Below are 22,345 nucleotides of genomic sequence, written 5' to 3' on the forward strand. Positions count from 1 at the left end.
AGAGCGATCGCAGCCAATTGGTTCCCGGGCCAGAGGTTCCCAAGCACAATCCGCGCGTGCTCCCGACCCTACACACAATGCAATGCCTCATGAGCGATCCGCCCGAATTCCAAAACCCGCTCGGGACGCCTAGCAGTCCTATGTGTCTATCACCTCGGCTCTAGCCCCCATAGACCTCCGCCATTGGCTGGGGAGAAGTAGGCGGATCTGAGGTGGTGGATGCCCCCCAAGAGACAGTAGCTGAGAATCAGAAGCCCCCTAAAAAAATGTTGAGGTCAAAATCTGGACCACCCTCCACTCAATGCGGTGAACCTTCAACAGACCCTGGTCCTGCACAAAAGGGTGAGCAAAGGAGACCCTGGCTAAGCCAAGGGACCTTCCGATGCCTAAGTCAGGCTAGGGAATCTGGGTCTAAGTTGAATGTAGAGAGAGGGTGCGAGATATTGCATACCTGTAGCAATGGGTTCCTCTGGTATTTATACCTGTGGGTTAAACGATCCATGTCCGTCAATGTCGACGTGATTCACTCAATCAGCGGGATATTATGATCGTGGAGATATTATCCGTAATCTTTGGATCGTGTGGTGTATCGTGTCTTAATGGCGCGTATCCGCGGGCAAGATATTCGGTCACATCCACGTTTGGGTAGCTTCCTAATTCGGCACTCGGAATGTCCACATCTGGCCTCAGCCGGCCCGAGGCCGAGTGCTAGTAGTTGGGAATGGTTGAATCTCCTTTGCTTCGACTCTGGACCTCGGACTAAGATGACCTCGGCTCCAAGACGAGTACGTAGATTGACCTTTTTGTTGTCAAGTTATTAAATGAGGATAGCGGCTCGGAGCCAAGATGTGCCGAGAGAGTACTTAGCCCTGCTTATCCTCCATACATTCCCGAGGTCTCCCCTCCAAGCTCTGAGGTCCGTAGCTGACTTGACTCGTCGAGTTGGATTTCCCCACAACAGGGGTCATAAAGATCAAGCTGATATTTGTTTTTTCCCTTCATCCATGCCTAAACAACCTAATCAACAGATTATATGTCAAATAAACAGTACAGTAGGCTTTAGGAGGATTTTAACAGTAGATATATGATCACTATTGTTTTCTTGTGGTATGGTCCACCTAAGATTTATATCCCTCTCATTTTTATATTAAGCCCTAAAATGATCTGCAAAAATGTATGAACATAATGGATGAAACACATACATCATGGTGGGGCCCACAGAGCACCGACCACCAGCCACTAGGCTTGTGGTAGGGGGAGTAGCAAATCTGTTTCCCAATGGTTACGGTGGATAGCTGGTAATTCCCAGTCCCCATCTTTTACGTGTGGCCCATGTAATTGATGGACATGGATGATTCATCAACTAGAGTATTTACAAAGGATGGCCCACTTGATGAACCGCCTTGTCTTGAAGCTAGCAATGTCATCAATGAGAGTGAATTAGGTGAGACCCTAGCTTCACCCATGATGGTGCACCTATTTGGGAGCGTGAATTTAAAACCCCTTATTTGAAATCCTCTATCTATTGTTTTTGGTACCTATGATTGAGAATAACTTTAATCCAAAACTAGCTATGCATGGTATATTCACAAGGGTTTGAATTTAATTAGCAAATCAATTTTAACATATCTAATTAATGACATATGTCATGTTTGACATAATGGTTGTAATAAGTAGGCTGAAATATATGCTTTGCCCGAAAATGATGAATTTCCAAGTCTTGGATGGGCTACAAGCATAAGATCATGCCTGAGTGACTAATCAATAATTTTAACTGTTGATTTACATGGACAATGTTTGGATGGTGTTGATCATTATATTAATGCAACTAATAATCTAATTATTTTTGGATATCATTAGTGGGCCATGTGCCCTATAAAATAATAGTAGAGTGACACACATGTTACACTTGCAACTATCGAAAATATTTAAAGGGTAAATCAAGCTCTCACGTTGGATTTCAAACCCGTCTGAAGGGATTTGAAATCCCCAATTACTTTATGCTGCCAAACCACCGAGGATTTGAAATCCCCTCACATACCCCCAAATCCATGGTGCCAAACGACCACTTCAAGACATCATTTCAACAGATTTGATGATAAATAACACTGCGTGAACATTAACCGTCCAACATATGTCCAACAATCTGACTGTGAGGTAGTTAAATAAATGCAATTCTTTTGCACCATGATACATCCAAAATGGTACATGTAATTTGAAGGATTTCATTTGAATAAATTAGATCTCCCACATGCATTTCTAACTGGAGGTGGATTGCCTGTACACAGCCACAAGTTTCTCTGGGCCACGTAGAGATGCCCATGACGAATCCACTCCGTCTATTTTTGTAAGATTAGAATAAAAGTGAAAAAATCAAGCACATCCAAAATTTATGTGGGCCATACCTCACAAAACAACGAGAATTGAACACCCACCATTGGAAACTTTGTGAGACAGAAGTTTATAATCAGGATGATATTTGTGCCCACAATTTATCGCAGTGGTAATAACCCTATGAACGGTTTGGATGGCATATGAACATCATAGTTTGGATGGAATATAACATCATAGTCGGATCTAGAAGGTTTCAACGGTGGACATATCCGTTCCCACTGTTTCTTCTGGTGTTACCTACATGAGCTCTTGAATGTGACTGATTTTTAGATTCAAGTCTTATCGTGGTCTTGCAAAACTGATGGACGGAATGGATTTTTCACCGGCATCTCTGTGGGCCCCACACAGCTTCCGACTAGATGAACTTCATCTTCATGTGTCCGTTGGCAAAGGCAATCAGCGTCCATTCCCAAGTGCTGCGCATCATTCGGCGCACTGCCAGAGTATCAAAATTCCATTCCAAGGATGAAATCAGGAAGACGGTTTATGCATTGTATATCCACGCCGTCTGTGGATTTGTCAGCTTATTGTCCAGAAAATGAAGTAAATGCAAATCTCATTTAGACCACATAAGAGGAAACAATGTTCATTGGACACTCACCATTGAAAACTTCCTCAATCCACCGTAATGTTTATTTGACATCCAACCTGTTGATAAGGTCACACTTACATGGATGAAGGGTAAACACAAATATCAGATTGAACTTTGGTAGCCCACAAAAGGTTTTTAATGGTTGATGACCACTAATTCCTGTGGTGGTCCACCTGAGATGTGTATCTGCTTCACTATTAAGACCATAACTTAAAATAAATTGTCAATAATAGATGGGCCGTGTGGATATACAATGGATGCATCCAGGTTGGCCCCATGGTCAGGGTCCCACTACATAGCTGGTTCCGGGGTCGCAGGCTAACACGCGTTCTTCCCGTGCTCTCGGCGGCAGACCCCCATTAGCTGGGAAAGCCTTTCGAAGGTTCCTGTGATGATGGGTAGGGCCCATGTTTGTGAAAATGTATTGTTTCCCTGTTTTTCCATGTCATGTTAGGAGATGGCTCAAATATAATTCAAATAAAAAATTCAAGTGAGCCACACAACAGAGAGTTGAACGTCCTCCATGGGGCCACAAACTCATCCAGATGAAAATGACCTTATGAACCGTATGAATGATATATAAGCATTATGGTAGGCCCTTAGGGAAGTTTGAATGGTAAGCATTTAAAAAGTGTTTGGTGCGTGGTATTATATGGAATTAGATAGCATGGGATTAAAAATATATAATTATTGCATGTGACAATGATTGTTCCCTAATACTGTAGGATATCGCAGGTCAAACATAATTTCATGGTGTGATGTCTTGGCATGGTTAGTTTATTAACCTTTGAATAGATGTACCAATCAACATTTGAAATCATTGAAAATAACATGTGTTATGTCTGTATCATCTATCCATTTTGCAATCTCATTTCGTGATATGGACCCAAAAATGAGGCAGAGCCAAAGCTCACATTTGTACCACAACATAGATAGAGTAAGGACAATGACTCCAGTTTTGAAATCTTCCTGAGTCCACTGTGATGTATACTAGACATCCAATCCGTTATGACGTTGAATAAATTTGAAGGAAGGGAAAACACAAACATCAGCTTGAATCAAAACTTCAATTACCCTTGAGAAGTTTTCAATGGTAGGCATCCAATCTCCATTGCTTTCTATGGTGAGGTCCACTGGAGCTTTTGATCTGCCTCATTTTTTTTGCCCATTTCCTAAAATAATATCAAAAAATAGATGGATGGTGTAGATATGGCCCATACATTATAGTGGGATCTACAAAACTTGTAGACATTAACAAACATTTCTAAAAAAATTCATGCGCCAAATGCAGGAAGCAATATTACAGTAATCATACTCCCAAAGGAACTAAAAGCACTTCCATCTCATCTACTATTATTACTTAACTATCTTTTCTTTAGCCTGGCCTACCTGAGTTTTGGATTTGAATCATTTTTGGGTCCATGTTCTAACATAAACTGAAAAAATAAATGGATCGGGTGGATTTACCACAAACAACAAATGGGCCCTGCCTAGCTTCCCGTATGCGAAAGCAGGGAATCCGCGTACCTCTCAGTTCCAAGAACTCCGCTGGGGGGCTACACGGTTTGAATTACGGTACATGTGGCAGGTAAAGTACATTAACGGTCCAACAGCGTCGCTGTACATGTAATATATATTTTTCGCAATCTAAACCTTCTAAGCCGCTGACTCCGCCGCAGGTTGCGCATACATCAGATTGCTTGGTGATCCAACCACCTATCAAGTTTATGTTTATTTATTGCATTTGAACGTTATATCAGCTTCCATTTTAACCGTTGCCATTTCGGTCACCATGTTCCATGATTTTTGGCTTGTGGTCCATCCACACTGCGTCCTACCATTTGAACGGTTTGGATTTGTGGTACTTGCATACCACTTGTGTAGTGGATGGTCATGCATTGCCAGACGTGGTTCCACTGCATCATTGCATTTTAGATGGGAAACTTAAGTCAATATCCAAGATTTTAAAATATTTAAAGTAATCTGTTTATCTTTTAAAAAAAAAAAACAGTGACAAAACCATTTATTTGACTTTGACTTTGACTAATCAGCGGATGAAAAAGTCAAGTTAGAATTAAAATGTTTATATTTTAGCCTTAATGTTATTTGCTTTCACTAATATATTAATCAGGAGTGTAACTTCATTTATTAGTTTTGTATCTTATTTTAAAATGGATATGCCTGATATGATTTACTTAAGCATGAATCTATCTCATTTTATAGGTCATGCTCCAAAATGACGTAGAAAAATAAATACACAATGTGGATATTTCACAGACACTATGGTAGGCCCTACCTAGCTTACCAGTGAGGATGTGTAGCAGAGTAAGGACGTCTAGTGGGGCCTACCTTGATGCATGTATTGTACATCCATGTCGTCCAACCTTTTGATAAAAACTAAAGGAAATAAAAACAAATATAACTTTGATACAAAATTTTATAGCTTTTAATAAATTTTTAATGGTCAAATATCTTTGTTTTATGTGTTTTCATCTATTGAGATTTAGATCTACTTATTTTTTGGACCCATGCCCCAAATGATGATTTGGAAATACAGATGGACGATGTGGATATACAATTAATGCACACATCAAGGTGGGCCCGACGGTCTTCGCAACACTGTGCATGGTAAGACTGGGGTTGCTCCTAATCCACTCTCTCCAATGCAGATGCGTATTCCACGCGAATGCCTTTAGCGGGAAGTTGTTGTAATGGAAGTCAGGTGGGGTCCACCATGATGTTTGTTAGATGTTGACCTGGTTCATCCATTTTTGAGAGCTCGTTTTAAAACATAGGACAAAAACTTAACTGGATATGAAGCTCAAGTAGGGATTGAACAACCGTCTTTGAAACATTTGTATGGCCACAAATGGTTTATATAAGGCTTACTTTTTTGTGTTTTCAGCCCATCCCATTGTCAATGATCTTATAAATAGTTTGGAAGATAATAAGAAGGTTTCAATGGCAGGCATTTTCCTCAATTATTCTTATCATCTGGCCTATTTTAGTTTTGGATCCGCCTCATTTTTATTCTCATGTCCTAAAATGATATTGAAAAATGGATAAATGGAGTGGATTTCTTAAAAATTTCACAATGGACTGTACTTGGCTTCCCAACAAGACATGGGAGGTTCTCGTAGAAGGCTTTTGCAAACTTTTTTGCAAGCATGACCCAAAACAAAAACATAAGCATATTCAAATCTTAAAAAACCATAAGCATATTCAAATCTTAGGTAGAAGGCTTTTGCAAACTTTTTTGCAAGCATAACCCAAAGAAAAAAACATAAGCATATTCAAATCTTAGGTAGGCCACACCTTACCAAAACAATGGTAATTAGACATCCATCGTTAAAAACTCCCCAAGGCCTACCGTAATATTTACTTACAATACAACCTATAAATAAGGTGACACCTATGTGGATGAAGGGAAAAAACAAATATTATATTGTTCTAAAAATTTTGTAGTCCACGGGGAGTTTTTAATAGTTAAATAGCATTGTTTCCTATGTTTTGGTGTCTCAAAGATCTGAATCTACTTAATTTTTAGGCTCATGTCACAAAATGATTATAGAATACGGATGGATGGTGTGGACATACAGTTGGTACATCAAGGTGGGCCCTATATTCAAGGCGGCGACGTGTTCGGTAAGAGAGGCGCCACACATAATCCATTCCACTATTTCTCCAGACTTTGGTTAGACTACAGTTGTACCAGGCGACATTTGACCCCACCACTCGTGGAGCCCACCATGATCCAATGGTTTTAGTAGATCATGTTAAGACACTAGACAAAAAAATCAGGCAGATCCAAAATTCAATTTATGTAATTGAAAATAGTGAAAATGAATTACCTACCATTCAAACCTTTTTTATCTCCACCATGATGTTTGTATGTAATCCAAATCATTCATAAAATAGCTCAATTGTTCATAAGATCTTTACCACTAGGATGAAACATAAGGACAAAAATATCAGCCTGATCCAAAGCTTCTGCAACCCTATGGTGGGTATATAATGTCTATTGTTTTACGTCGTGTGACCTACTTGAACTTTGGATATACCTCATTTTTGGGCTCATGCCATTAAATGATTTGACAAAACTTGTGAACAAAATGATTTTTTAACAAACACAATAATAAGCCCCATGATTATCCATGATGTCCATCCATTTTTATTGATCATTAAAAGGCATGAGCCCATGTAAATAGAAATCTAAAGTGGACCACACCAAAGGAAACATTGGGAATTGAACCACTATCGTCGAAAACTTCTTTAGGTCCACAAGAAGTTTTGGATCAAGCTGATATTTATATTCTCTCCTTGTGAAAGTTTGTGACTTTATGAATAACTTGGATGGGAAATAAACATCTAGCGGGCCCCAAGGAAGGTTTCAAACGACAGCATCATCATCTTCACTGCTTCCATGCCGTAAAATGAGCTGAAATAAATCAATAAACGGTATGGATAAAGCAAGTAGATCATGTGGAGGCCACAAACTTTCACAATCGAATCCGAATCCGGTTGTCTCACTTTGCCGTTTCATCACGCTTGGACTCGGATTCGGTGGTGACCACATGACTCGGTTCGACAGTGACCTTCCAAGAGGTACGGTCCATCATCTATGCGTTATATTCATATTGGTTTGTCCATTTTTTCCAGCTAAACTTAGAACATTAGCCCAAGGCAGATCCAAATATCTAGTGGACCACAGAACAAGAAACATGGGTGACTTTGCCATGTCACCACGCTTGGACTCAGATTCGATAGTTACCTTTCAGTACTGTAGGACCCACCATAATGTATATCCATGCCGTTGATCCATTTTTTAAAGCTCATTTTAATGAAAAAGAAAAAGAAAAAAAAGAGTCACATAAAGCCTTAAGTAAACCATAAGATAAGAAACAGTGGGGATTTAACACCCGCCAATAAAAACTTCCTAGGGCCTACTATAATGTTTATTTACCATCCAACTTGTTGATCAGGTCATAGTGTGGAGGGGGGAAAAGCAAACTTCAGCTTATCTGAAAACTTTTGTGGCCTCGAGAAGTTTTTAATGGTGGGTGTCCAATCAGGACGGTTTCCCATAACATGGTCCACCTAAGATCTGGATTTGCTCCATTTCTGGATTTGCTTCATTTTGTGGCTCACTTGAGATTCGAATCTTCCTCATTTTTGGCTGAATCCCTTAAAATGAGCTGGAAAAGTGGATGGACGGATTGGATAAAACACATGCATACATCATGGTGGGTCACTACTGTGTCCGGGTCTAGTGACCGGTCAAGTAGGTGATGGCCTACCTTGTTGATATTTCGTATATCCACGCCATTCACTCGTTTTTCAATCCCATTTTAATAGGTGGTTCCAAAAATTAGGAAGATCCAAATCTCAGGTGGACCACACCATAAGAAACAATGGTGATTGAACGCCTACCATTAAAATATTCCTAGGCTTACCGTAATGGTTATTTACCATCCAACCCGTTGGTAAGATCAAACAGGCCAGGATGGATAAAAAATGAAAATATCGGATTGATCCAAAACTTCCTGGCCTACAAAAGTTTTTAATGGTGATTATCCACTGTTTCCAGTGGTGTGGTCCACATGAAATTTGAATTTTCTTAATTTTTGGAATCGTATCCTAAAATGATCTGGAAAAATTAATGGACGGCGTGGATATACAAAAAAAAAAAAAAAAAGGTGGGCCTTACACGGTAAAATCCGCACGCCTATGGTGAGTAATCCACGCGCAAATGGGATGCTCTTTCTCAGTCCGGCCTCTCTCGAAAATGGTGGTAAACGTTCAGCGTAGCGAACGTCTTTCTTGAGAGAGCGAGATTCGGAGAAAAATCAAAATCTTGCATGAGCGAGCGAACGCCCTTCAAACATGGAAGAAGGGAAGAGGAGAGCGTTTCTTTTCATCCTTCTCTCTTTACTTTTGGATTTTTCCTTCTGAGTAGGAAAGAAAGGAAAAAAAGAAAAGAAAAGAAAAGAAAAGAGTCGTTTGATGCGGTAGCAGCAGAGCGAAAATGATAACATGGATCAAACAGATGCGGGCTGCGTTTGGCACCTCATTCTTATGGCTCGTTTGCTTGATTTACTTCACCCAGGTTTGATTGTCTCATTCCCCCTTTTTCATTTGATTCATGTATTCTTGAGAATTTTGGTAGCTTTGGTTTGATTTTGTTTTTGATTGGATCTTGTTTTGGTGTCTTTAAAGAGATGGTTCTTTTTGGGATTTGAGTTTTTTTGGATTTGGGTTTTGGGTATTAAGATTTTGGGTCTTGGATTTTTAGGAGCTGGCATGGGTGGATTTCCGATATTTGATCTTTTTTGTATTTTGATGTTCTGACTTTCTTGTGCTGTTTTGCGTTTGGATAATTTTCTCCCTTTTTTGTGATGTTGGGTGCGTTCAATTTTCAAATTGTAGCGAGAAGCTTAGGGCCTGTTTGGATGTACTACAAATCATGATCGGGATCTTTGTAAACACCCATTTGACCACCTTCTTTGGATGCCATGGTGCGAAGAGTATGCGTGTGTGTTTTGATGAGTAACCTGTAAAGGGTGTATTTCTGCTGAAATTGAATGGTTATGTTCAAGGTGAATTATGTGGAGGACATCCGATCCACCCAAACGGATGCTAATGCATCTTGATGAATTGGGATAGAGGAAATGGTTATCAGGGATTATTTTAACTAACTGCTTTCTTTGAGTTTGGAATTCTTACTGGGCGTCCATTGAAGTATTGTTTGATTCTTATGCTGGGGCATATTGATTGGATTGGATTTTCTATTGGGGGGTGAGGACAACTTAAAGAAAAAGAAAGGGAAGTTTGATCCAAGAAATAGAAATGAAGGTTGATGTTTTTGTCTACGACTCTGTTGACATGAAAAAGAAAAGAAATGACCACATGCGTTTCCGCACTTGACCCCTAAATCCTCTGCAGCCATCCGCCCTAGCAAAATCTTCATGTGTGGTGCTTTGTGGGAGCCTTCCTCCTTGGGAGCCTTCCCTCATGCTGCCACCTCGTGCTTGACACCCGTGCTTGCCACGTCCTGTTTGACACCTTGTGCAGCTACCTCGTTCTTTATCTCATGCTTCATCTCATGTATGAAAATCTCATCTCCTCATGCTTCATCAAAGGGAGAGGGAGAGGAAAGAGAGGGAGTGACCCTTCTTCTTCGTGGTGCTCAATGTTTTAAATAGCGGTAGTGTGTTGCGTAGCGTTCAACCCTCCGTAGCGTATAGTGTAAGCTACACGATACTTCTATATTTTAATTTAAAAATAAGAAAAATATGATAAATAGTAAGGAAAAAACAATAAAATATAAAAATGTTACATTCTTTAAAATAAAAATCCCACAGGTAAGCTACGTAGCGTACGCTACCAATGCTATTTAATACACTAATGGTGCCTAGCACTGCCGTGGTCCCATGGTGGTGGAGCCATGTTATTGACACCATTTTGGAGGGATTTGCTGTTTATCTTGATATTGAGGATAATTTCCATAAACATTAATTAAGCATCGTCAAGCTATACACAAAAGAGAAAGCACGCCCCTTTAGAGAGGTTTATTGATATGGGTTCAAATATACATGTTGGGTTGTGGTCTAGCACATGACCTTAATTACTTTAAGTTGAAATATCCTTGATTCTAAAGTAAAGACCAAGAGAACAAGATTGCTTCCATAGCATTAAGAAAGCAGAGTAATGCATGTGCCTTAACCAAGGATCTTCTGTATTTAGAGTCTTCGGATCACTAGTTTGGGGCATTCATAGCGTCCAGAAATGATTAACCTTAGCATTTGGCTCATTTAGATAGCTAAAGGACACACATGCTGCCTTAACAATGAGCATTTGGTCTCCTAAGAGCATACGAGACTTGGATTATCATCCAAACGAGTAGTAGGGTGTGCTCATGCGACTTTCCCTTATGATTAGCTAGTATTAGGTATCTAATGCATGGCTGAACTTAGACTGGCAAGGGGCCATATGAAGATAAGAGTGAAGAGGATCGGTGCGTGACATCGTCTAGGTATAAGATAGGCAGCACAAGGCTATGCTAGGTACGAGACATGCAACACAATGTTGTGTCATGTGCAAGATAGGGAGCTCTGAGTTGTGTCTGGGTAGACGGAATGTAGGGCTGTGTTCGTGTAGGTAATAATCTCATAGCTGTGTTTGTGTAGGTAGCAGGGGGCTGTGTTTATGTAATATGGTGATGAAGTTAGTGCATGACACTGCCCATGTATGTAGTTCAACCAACATTGGACCTTATACTGGCTAGCACAAGAGTGAGCATGGTGAGAGCAACACTAACAATGCTTGATCGATATGCGAGCCCAAATTTGTGCTTTGTTAAGAGACCGGTGGCGGGTTGTTTCAACAGCCCTGCTGGGGCTATTGCCCCAGCCCGCTAGCCTCTATGAGTGAGCGGCCATATCTCCTCACCTACTCGCAAGTGGGCGTGGGAAAGAGAGGGTAGCAGCTGGATTTTTTTGAATCTTTGAAATGAAAATCCTTGAGGGATATTTATAGAAGTTGAAGCAGGTGACCCCGTGCAGGCTACGCCAACTCGGGGCCGTGGTGTTGCTACGCTACTATGGGGTCGAGATGATGCTCTGCCACGATGGTGCCATGGTGGCGTTGGGTGTCGCAAAGTGGAAGGGTCAATCCCTCTCTCTCTTCTCCATCTCTCTTTGATGAAGCATGGTGAGATGGCAAATGAGATGAAGCATGTGATGGCCTTTGCATGAGATGAAGCACTAGGCGTCAAGCATGGGGTGGCAAGCATGAGGGAAGGCTTCCATGGAGGGTTGCGCACCAAGATTTTGTTGGCGTGGATGCAGATTCGCACGTGGTCCTTTTTTCCATGTCAACATACTTGAAGAGGTTTCTCCTAGAAGTAGCGGTGTTGTAAAACATGACCAAACCGGCAATTTGATCAGATTGGAGTAAATATTCCCACTTAACTGGTCCACATGGTTCAAAAGCCACCATGAGTATGATTATCATTGTAGACTTGTCTCAGCTATTTAGGTCAACTTAATTCTCATGAGTGTTTGGCAAAGGTTGACAAATGACGGCCTACTTGACATCACCGACCAGTTGGCATATTGCTACCATGTGGAGCCGTACTTGCTGCAAAACCATGAAATTTTAACATCATTCAAATAGCTAAAACTATACAAACTGTTGTTGGATTATTATGTCATGGCAACTAAGAAGCAGACACAAAAAGCAAGAGCATATGCAAAATAGATAGATTTACATGGTCCACTTCCTAGAGGAAGCTATGTCTACAGGAGAAGAAAATTGGAAAGCCTTTATGCAAAAGTACAAAGTACAATAGAAAGCCACCTCCATTGTATTCTAGCTTGGTATCCCAGATAGTGCATATCACTATCACCTATCCTGACGTGGTGTAGGCCTGGGATCAAGTCTTACCACAGGAGTTTTGGTGAATGCCCTACCAAAAAAAAAAAAAAAAGAACAAGGAAAAAAAGAAAGCCATCCCCTTAACCTAATCAAAGCAGGTTACTTGTGATATTTGGTAATACCAAAATACTCCTAGAGTTTTGGGTAGAGGACGATGGGCTGGTGCCCACTGTATCCCTCGTATGGAGCATGCCTCAAGGCCCTGCCAGTTGAGGTAGTGTCTAGTGGCGTACACTGGGCCCACAGATCAGGTAAAACTGAATATGAAGGTCACATCAAGCTGATGTGAAATTCAAACAGTTCAAACTAGCTATTGAACCATGTTAAGTTGAATTACATGCTTGATTGGTTCAGCTGCTTGTTCAAACATTGATTCCTAGCACCACATGGATGTGCCTTGGTATTGCTTTAGAGGTGAATTGTTAGTGGAGTCTTTATTGTAGGAAATATGCGAAGGAAATAAACCTTTTGATAGTTCTGCTAATTGAGGACCTTTTCCAGCAAATAGCTATCTAGTGGGAGAAGTTCATTTGGTGAGCCACACCTGCATGTTGAGACGGATCATCTATCATCATTTGATTTTGACGGTGTTGCCCACTTGGTATTGGATCGGCCTGATTATTTTGCTAGGTGATCGTCATGCTGAAGTACACCATTTATATGGCTTGAATGTACTGCATGCATGACAACTTTGGCGGGAAAGATGGGGCTGCATGCTAGGTTAGCATATAGCCAGTTTATGGGATCAATTCTCTATTGGCAGAGAATTATGGTGGTAGGGAAGTTACCCAAAAGGTGTTTGTAGTACTTTCGACAATTTCTATTTGCCTACTCAGGAGTAGATGCTCACAGGACTAGCTTCCCTACCTTTTAGAGGTCTATGTTGGTGGACGTGGCAAATAAGACTAAGACGAATACTCCTTGGGTTGGAATTCCTCTTCATATCAACTTTGTAGGACTATTAGAATGTTCTCTTGGGTTATTTGGTGGCAGTTCTACAGGAAGCCTTAATTTGCTGCTAGGCTCTTACTTGTTCTAAAGTGTATTTCTCCTCTCATTCACCATATAGTTGAACCTATACCTATTAGACATAGAAGGTTTCACTCTATTTGGTTATGAAAAATCTGTTTAGAGGGGTACTCCATTTTGAAAATACATCTGTGTTGAACAAGTGACACAACTATTAGGAGAAAACATCAATCAAGCCATTTCTTGTTTTATGATACTATTTATGTACTATTTGTTATAGTTTGGATGGAAACCTTTTTCTATCTTTTTTTTTTTTGGTTATCTATATATATATATTTTTACATTTATGCTTCTATGCGTGTATGTTTGTATGTCTTTCAATATCATCACAAAAGCATACAAACACGTCAACTTGAAGGTTGCCAGTTTGAACTCTTCATGCACCCGGGGGTATTGGATGTCTAGAGGTTTTTTTTTTTTTTTTTTTGAGAGAACAAAAATTTCATTGAAGGAAAAAAGGAGAAACAAAAAGGGGAGGGAGCTAGCCTGCTGAGGTAGCGGAGCAGCAACCCTCGAAAGAAAAAACGACAAAAAACAACCCTAAAACTAAATACAGAGGCTGCCCCTACAAAGAACCGACACCTTAAGGGCCCAAAAAATAGAAGATTACATCCCCTCAAGGAGTCAACATTAGTAACCCATTCGGACATAGATTTTTTAGCTCTGCTTGCAACGAACTCAGCTGAGTTAGAGACATCTCTAAAACATCTACCATTCCTTTCTTCCCAAACGGACCACCAAATAGCCAGGAGGGCTATCCTCCAGATTGGAGTTCGGAGCTTGCCAATATTAACCCCATGCCAGGCCTTCAAAAGACGAGCAGACGAATCTGGGAAGCACCAAGAGATGTTGAAGGGATTAAGGAGAAGGGACCAGATATGATAGATAAATGGGCAGTGAAGGAATAAATGACGAATCTTGGATGTCTAGAGGTTTCCGTTGTCATCTGAGAAATTCTCATCAGGAAGAACCTCTCTCTCGTATCCATTCATGCATGGAGTGTGCTTCATTTTTTCTATGGGTGTCCTTTAAAGCTTTCATATGGAGGTTTGCATATATATGAGAGGCTGGTGTTTCTCCCATCTGCATTACGTCGATGACGCAATTCTCTTATGGTGGTGCCTTGACATTAAATCAGATTGAGATCGTAGATAGATATATAGGTAAAGTTGGTGTCAAAATTGTGAAAACCTCACAAGTCAATGCAATTATCTTAAATGCCAGTAGGCATATATCCCTCCACATGTGCTACTCCATTTGCCAAGTTTGATTACCTCCCTTGTAGATGGCAGGCTAAGGTATGACACAGATCAAAATGATTACTTGCCCAGGTACCAGTCCAGAGGGCTGTCCACTCATTTGTGACAAATGCTATAGGATACAAGTAAATATTTTGAATACGACAGATCCAAGTGTCTTAATAGTGGGATTTCAATATTGTAAGCCATATCTTAGTTCGAGAGGGATCAGAATTTATTGTTTTGGACACTTACTAGTTTCCACTTCATAGGGGCAGAAATAGTTTTCTTTTTAGTGTTGATTGTCAAGGAGTATCTAGTTAATTTCCTCATGGGAATATGCACGCGTGTGTTTTCTCGGTTGAACAAACTCTAATACTTTTGGGAATGTTAGCAATTTATTGTTTCAAATACTTTGTGCTTTGGCCAGTAAAAACAGAAACTACTTTGTAGGGGCAGGATGGTATACTCACTATTGCTTTTCATTTCTGTAGTGTTTAACCATATGCCACTTGGAAGTTTTTCATATGTCCCCTCACATCAATGAAATATATGGTTTTATTTTGTCACCATCATCACTATCATCCTAGCATTGTCCCAGCTATTTGGGTTGGCTGGGACTTCCAGTGGCTGATTGGCATAAGTTCAATGAATGGCTGCCCCACCTGACGTCAACCCTCCTTTACCAAGGATAGGGACCGATTGGTTTGGTGCATTGCACCAAGCAATGGTTTTCTTGGTCCTTCTAAAAATTTATTCTAAGCATAGTTCTTTATCGAATTGCTTTTCCAAACAATGTTTGAATTTGTTCTATTTAACTTTTTCTTTGTACTCAAATTCCATTTAGCTTTTTCAATAGTATGAGAAGTTTGACGACTCCTTTTTCCAAGTCTTATTTGCTTGCACGTGAATGCAGGGTTTCAGATCCTTTGTATGGACGGCAGTTTCTTACCAGCTCAAGGACATTCTTAAGTTGTCACCCTCAGCCTCACAGTTTGTAGTATCAATAGCATTTTTCCCATGGAGTATAAAGCCATTTTATGGGTATGATCTTGTCTTACACCCATTCATCTCTTTTTTCTAACTCATTCCATTTGAAGGTCTTATGGATACTGCAGAAGAATTTTTGATTTATTATATTAGGAATGCTCCTATGATTTTGCATGCTTAATTGTGTTCCATGAACTTGAAGTGCGCACCAAAACATCTATACCATACACATGGCATTTTTATATGGTGACAAGGAAATAGAATTGTTGACTTGGTGGGCCAACATTTGGATGGGCCATAATGCATTAAGCAAGGGGATCATCTATGGTAGCTGTGCTATTAATGGGCTGCAAAATGGATGCTTTAGCTTGAAAATTGTGGAAAAGTCCACACATCGATGGTCCACAATAGTCGGATGGTTGGTTCTGTCAAAACACTGTGAATTTTATCTGGGCCAATTCATGGTGGTCCATCAAACCAACAGACCAGCCGCTGCACACGTTTACTGTGTGTATGGTGGAGTTGTCACTTTCATAAATTTCAATGAATTTGATTCCCATATTCTCACACACTGTGTTTGTAATTGCCATCAATTTGCTCAAAGCAGAAGGCTTTTTTTTTTTCCATGCAGAATTTTGTCAGACTGTATTCCCATTAGAGGTAGGAAAAGAGTGCCATACTTAGTCATCGCAACCACACTCTCTCTTGTACCATGGCTTATAATGGGTCTAAAAGCATCCATAAGGAGTTCACGTGTACCCCTCACAATTGTCTTAACAGTACAAAACCTAGGTTCTGCGATGGCAGATGTTGTAATCGATGCGATGATTGCAGAAGCTGTTCGGTTGGAGAGGTATGTGCATTTTCATGTTTGTTTAAATATACTATTTGTGCTGGACAAATGCTACTTTTAAGCACACATCTACAAACATTGCGACTCAAGCATGCCAACGTGGCAAACACGTTTGGTATCTGGGTTGTTCATCAGGAAGGGCCCATCAGTGGAAGTGCCCAAGCCCAAAAAATGAGGCTGATCTGCTCTTCAGGCCACCCATATGCATATGGAAAATGGATAAACTGATGGTTGCATTCTGCGTACATATGTGGTCCAAATAATCATTACACCAGTCTGATTTTTGAGTTAGGGAACATTTGCCATGGTGCTGATCTGATGAACCATCGCTACCTATTGCATGTATGCCACATTGGCATGCGGGTGTGTTTGCTGTTTATGTTTGCTAATGGGCCTTTGCAGTTGCATAGCATTCGTCATTTTGTATCTGTAATCAGAAGAAGCTGACTTGAGGTCTTACTTTATATCAGGGCGTCATTTGCTGGAGATCTCCAGTCAATATCTTGGTCGGCAATGGCCTTTGGTGGAATATGTGGGAGTCTGCTGGGGGGATACACATTAGCCAATTTACCGATGGATATGATTTTTCTTCTTTTCTCTGTTCTCCCGACCATCCAACTATTATCTTGTGGTTTGGTCAAGGAGGCTCCTTTAGGCAGCGGTACCTTGCTGGATCATGTAGACTCAAGAAGCTCTAATAACCTAGGGAATTATGTGGTGAATGGAAATGCAACGACATCATCAGATTCAGATGGTCCACTACAGAAGCTGGAAAGGGTTGAAACATCCAAGGGTGGCACTTCAAGAAGGAGAAAGAGAAGTCGCAAAAATAAAAAAGAGAAAGCAATCATCAAAGAACCTGAGATTCAGCATAAGTCCTTCATCATGAGATGCTTCCTGTCTATAAAATCGGCCATTTTTAGTCTGTGTCGGGCATTTAGGCAGCCCATCATACTAAGGTAAACTGCAAGGGGTGCATGATGCTTTTTTTCTTTTTTTCTTTTTTTTTCTCACTTTCTGAAGAATGCTACTATGATGTTCACACTTCATGGGGTGTCATGGAGTTTGATGTGGCACAGAACGAAACAGCTCTACTCATGCATGCCACTTTGTGGATGGTGATAAGAACTGTTGATTTGACGGGCCGCCAAGCGGATGTCCCATGGCAGCTTCTACTCCCTTCTCCTTCTTCTTTGTACATGATCCATCCCTTTATCGGTCCATTGCCTCTTCACTGTCCATCAACTGAGATGTGTGGGCACAATGTGTAGTGTGTGTGGCATCCACTCCATCCATCAGGTGAGCCATTCGCTGCTAGGCCATGGGGCTAAAAATATGACCTATCAATGACTCAGGTGGGCCACACCATAGAAACAATGGGGAGACAGGCCATATGTTTGTGTGGGGCCCTCCATCATGGTTAAGTTCCATGCTACGCATTCGTCAAGTGAGTCTCCCTTGAAAAACAGGAACAATGAAAAGATCAGCTTGATTCAAAACTCAGGTGGGCCTCACCTGCCACATGCACCATGTGTGGTGTAATTCCCTACTGGTTGTCTGAAAGGTAAGGCAATGGCAGTGGCCTGAAGAAGAGCCCCATTAATTAAAACTATGAGCAGTGTTCAATGTTCAACCGGCAAACGTCATATAACAGTCTGATGGTGGAAGTCTTCCAATCACTATGATTTTTTGCCCATACCCTGTCAAAGGGGTGACCCACTTGCCCTTCAAAAAAAGAAAAAAGAAAAAGAAAAAGAAAAAAAGGGGTGACCCGCTTGATCAACAGTCTCAATCACCATTGTTGCCACATAATAATGGGGATGACACTTATTGGCATTCTGTGTGGTAATACATCATTTGAGCAGTTCTCTTAGTTATTATTCTCTATATTTTTCTTTGCAGAGGCTTCTGTTTAAATGCCTTCCTAATTGCAATATTTCGTTGTTTTTGAACTTGTGGGAAGGCCAGACCGATGGCATGGTTTTTCTTTGCACACGTTACTGTTCCAAACCTCTCAACAGTTATGTTCTATTACCAGACTGAGTTCTTGCACTTAGAACCATCCTTTTTGGGGACTGTACGCGTGGTTGGATGGTTTGGACTCATGCTTGGAACATTTATCTACAGTCGCTATTTGAAGCACATGAAGCTAAGAAGAATACTCATGTAAGTAATTTAGACATATTTGCTTTGGAGCTCCATCTCAGCATAATGATTTCCATTACTTATTTTGTATAGTAGTTTTGCGCAATAGTAGGTGATGTGTGTTCCACCATGGCAAGACCCCTTGACTTAATAAGGAGCGAAACAAGAAGAGGATAACTAAGAATAAAAGATAGAAGAGAAAAATGAGAAATCATCATCGTTGTTGTCATCTTCATCATCATCTAAGCCTTCTGGCAAATAATTGGGGTCGGCTACATGAATCCTGATCTGCCAGTCCACCGTATCAAGGGCCATACCTTTAGTTAGACCATAGGTCATCAAGTCTTTTCTTTCTACATCCGTCCATGTTCTTTTGGGCCTTTCCCTCGCCCTTTTACAGCCTTCAACCTGTACTAACTCACTCCCATGTTCCCTTGAATGCATTAATTTCAAATTCTATCCTTCCTCGTCTTGCCACTCATCCATCTCAACATCCTCATTTCAGCTACACTCATCCTATGTACATGTTGTTCGTTAAATGCCCAACAGTTTGTCCCATAAAGCATGGCTGGTCTTATAGCTATCCTATAAAATTTCCCTTTCAGTTTGAGTTGTAATGAAAATGAGAAAAAAGAAGAAGAGGAGCTGAAAAGTGGGACCTATGCCTTAGAGAGTTATATATATATATATGTGATTTTTCCCCTTTTCTGCAGGCATTTTTTTTTCAGAAAGTCCAGTACTAGTATTTTTCTTTTTTGGTCATTGGCCTAATTAAACGACTACAGTCTTTGTTTTAGCAATCCCACACGCTCTGCCAAAATATTATATGTTTTTGGTTAGCAGCGTCAAATTTCGTGTAGAAATGCAGCCTTTTTTGTATACTTTCTGTTTCATGGTAAACCAATGATGCTAGTTTCTTGTTATTTGTGAATTTGGTGCAGGTGGGCTCATGTTGGTCTGGCTATCATGAGCCTTTTCGATCTTGTTCTAGTATCTCGGTTAAATGTCCAGTATGGCATACCAGACAAGGTTATGGTGCTTTGGGGGTCTGCTCTCTCTGATGTAATCAGCCAGCTGAAGTATGTTCCCCGTCCTTCATTCATCCTTTTTTGCTTTTGTTCTTGTAAAGTGATTTACATGCCCATGATGACAAAATCAAGAAAAAGCATAAAACATACAAATATGTCTCATCCAGACTCTAGTCGTGGAATGTTGATACATCATGCAAGAAAAAAAAACATGCATACGTACTTTCTCAATGTATGGCATTGGATTAAAATATACAGAAAATGCATGCGTACAAACGCGTAAAATACATGCATGCTTAGGTGCTTACATGCATCCAGACTTTTCAAACATATGGTGCATACTGGAGCCTTCTTGAAGCCTAAAAGTAAAATATGTAGTTTTGTTGACTTCTGTAAGGACTTAAATGCCATCTGAGAGCATGAAGTGCGTAGAGAGAAAAGAACAGGATATTCTTCACTTCTGCAAAACGAAATGCTGGATGCCCCTTTCAAAAGGATTGTGAGTGTTCCCTTGATTTCATGGACGGCATTGCTATCTTGGGCCGCATTTGGATGCACAAGTGAATCGAACCATGGATGGTTGGTTCGAAGTTTGAACAAGGGCGAAAAATGACCAATTTGTATGGTGTTTCGGGGTATTTGTAACGAGGAGAATCCTTCAAAGTGCTTTTACATTCATTTTGTTTGCAACTTGAAAGAAGCGTAATTGCAATTTGTAGCCCAATCAATCAATATTGATGCTAAAAATTCAATTCGATAGTGCATCCAAAGGGCACCCCATTAGTTTTTCTTTTTCCCAATCCATTATCCAATTTGTGACCACCAAATCAGTTTTTTTCCCCTCAAAGGTGGGAGCTCACCACCTGTAAACTGTATTGATTTGAAAAAGTGGTTATGGTACCACCATAAGCAATGATCTTCTCTCATTGACTATGTTTCTACCAAGGGGTTTGCTCCAGTGGTACCGGTACCACCACAAGCTATGGTGGTAACAGGCAGATGTGGGGCCCATGTGATGCATGCACGAAATCCAACCAGTCTATCAGATGCTTCAGCACATATTACCCCCGGAGCCTGAATTTCAGGCTGATCCATGAATAAGGTGGGCACCCCGTGGGGAGCAAGGCATCTTTGATTTGCATGGAGGGCTACCATGTTGTTTATATGGAATTCAGGCTGTTCAGACCCTTCATCCGGCCCAAATGAAGGATCCGGAGAAAAATCAGGCTGCTTTATAATTCAGGTGAGCCCCTGTGCAAATCAAGGGTGGGCATCCCCTCTCACATGGTTCCCCGTGTTGTGGCCCATCTGTGTGTTGGTCTGGGCTGATTATGTTTAAGGGTAATATGAGGTCATGTATCTGATATACAATTTCAATGTCCTGCATATACCATGTGGGTCCCGCATTTACTTTACCAATTGAGCGCTCATCTTCTACCAATCAGTAAAAATAACACTAGAGCGGCAAACTTGGCTGCGAGTTTGGTGTGAACCTATCACAATGCATGTGGCATACATGCCACGTATCCAGACTGTACAAATCCTAGGACCACTGAGAAGGAACATAGCTAAAAAATCACACCGATTCATACAATCTTAACCAGCTGTTTTTGCCAGTGGAATTTGGACTGTGGGCCGTTTCCTTAATGCTGTATTTTAAAAGATTGTTGCCTATGAATGCTATATTTTCATTTCGAGCTTTCACTTGGTGGTGCAGAATGATGCCGTTTCTGATCATATCGGGACAGCTATGTCCACCTGGGATTGAAGGCACGCTCTTTGCTCTCTTCATGTCCGTCAACAATCTGGGCAACACATTGAGTTCATTTGTAGGAGCCGGTTTGGCTTCCATACTGAATATTTCATCGAATTCTTTCGACAACCTTCTCTTGGGCATCTCAATTCAAGTAATCTGTACTTTCGTTCCAGTTGGGTTCCTGTTTTTGATACCAAAGGAAGCCACAGGATTGTCGGCCTGATCATCTGAAGCAGGTTTCATTCTCTTTATATTTCTCCCCATATGGAGAGTTCACAGTAGCAACTTAACAGATAGTTACACTTTGTGGCTTCTTGACGTTTTTTAATGTCTCTGAAGCATTTGTTGAATTCATATACAACTGAATGAAATATATCAATTTTTTTTCACCATTCATAGCTTGATTTTGGCAATGGTCATGCCGGAGCGCTGACAATTTGTAGTATTTTTGTGTCTTTTTATCTTGATGTCTGTAAGGTTATGTTGCCCATATATGAATTGATAAAAATGAATTATAGAATTCCCGTGCAGAATGGTTGTACTGTATATCATCCTGGCCTTCAGTTTGTGCAAGTTGGGTGTGTGGTCTAGTGATCCGAACCGTTGATATGATGGGGACAAGATCTCCCAGATGGTGGTATTCTAACTGTTCAATAGGTGTCAGTCAAATGGACAGTTAAGAAAGAAAATGCAGAAATGGTTCTTATTCAACTGAAAATTGCTAAATATTCTATAGCTGGGATCTTGCTATATATATATATCACCTGTGCACGTGTGCATGTTTGCACACGTGTCATGGGCCTCTAATCCGAACGGTCCATGTGATGCGGAATCCCATGAAACCCCAAGGTACCAATTTTCATCCTGATCTAAAACTCTGGTGGA

The 22,345-nt window shown here is 40.7% G+C and overlaps 1 protein-coding gene across 1 annotated transcript; it reads left to right on the top strand.

Moving 5' to 3' along the window:
• Positions 1–8,790: 8,790 nt before the first annotated feature.
• On the top strand, positions 8,791–21,980 carry LOC131239796 (probable folate-biopterin transporter 4). Its single transcript, XM_058237668.1, has 7 exons — positions 8,791–9,092; positions 15,605–15,732; positions 16,310–16,531; positions 17,002–17,490; positions 18,500–18,697; positions 19,618–19,755; positions 21,422–21,980. The coding sequence occupies exons 1-7, from the start codon at positions 9,012–9,014 to the stop codon at positions 21,681–21,683; spliced, it is 1,518 nt and encodes a 505-aa protein (XP_058093651.1). The 5' UTR covers positions 8,791–9,011; the 3' UTR covers positions 21,684–21,980.
• The last annotated feature ends 365 nt before the right edge of the window (positions 21,981–22,345 follow it).

This window comes from Magnolia sinica, chromosome 1 (assembly GCF_029962835.1).
Source record: "Magnolia sinica isolate HGM2019 chromosome 1, MsV1, whole genome shotgun sequence".
NCBI lineage: Eukaryota > Viridiplantae > Streptophyta > Magnoliopsida > Magnoliales > Magnoliaceae > Magnolia > Magnolia sinica.

What these genes read in the sequence shown, in the direction of transcription:
- LOC131239796 (XM_058237668.1), top strand. Translation starts at nt 9,012, where the DNA reads ATGATAACATGGATCAAACAGATGCGGGCTGCGTTTGGCACCTCATTC. An exon ending in GCTTGATTTACTTCACCCAG is followed by an intron (nt 9,093 to 15,604) that starts GTTTGATTGTCT and finishes ACGTGAATGCAG; the next exon opens with GGTTTCAGATCCTTTGTATG. An exon ending in GATGTAATCAGCCAGCTGAA is followed by an intron (nt 19,756 to 21,421) that starts GTATGTTCCCCG and finishes TTGGTGGTGCAG; the next exon opens with AATGATGCCGTTTCTGATCA.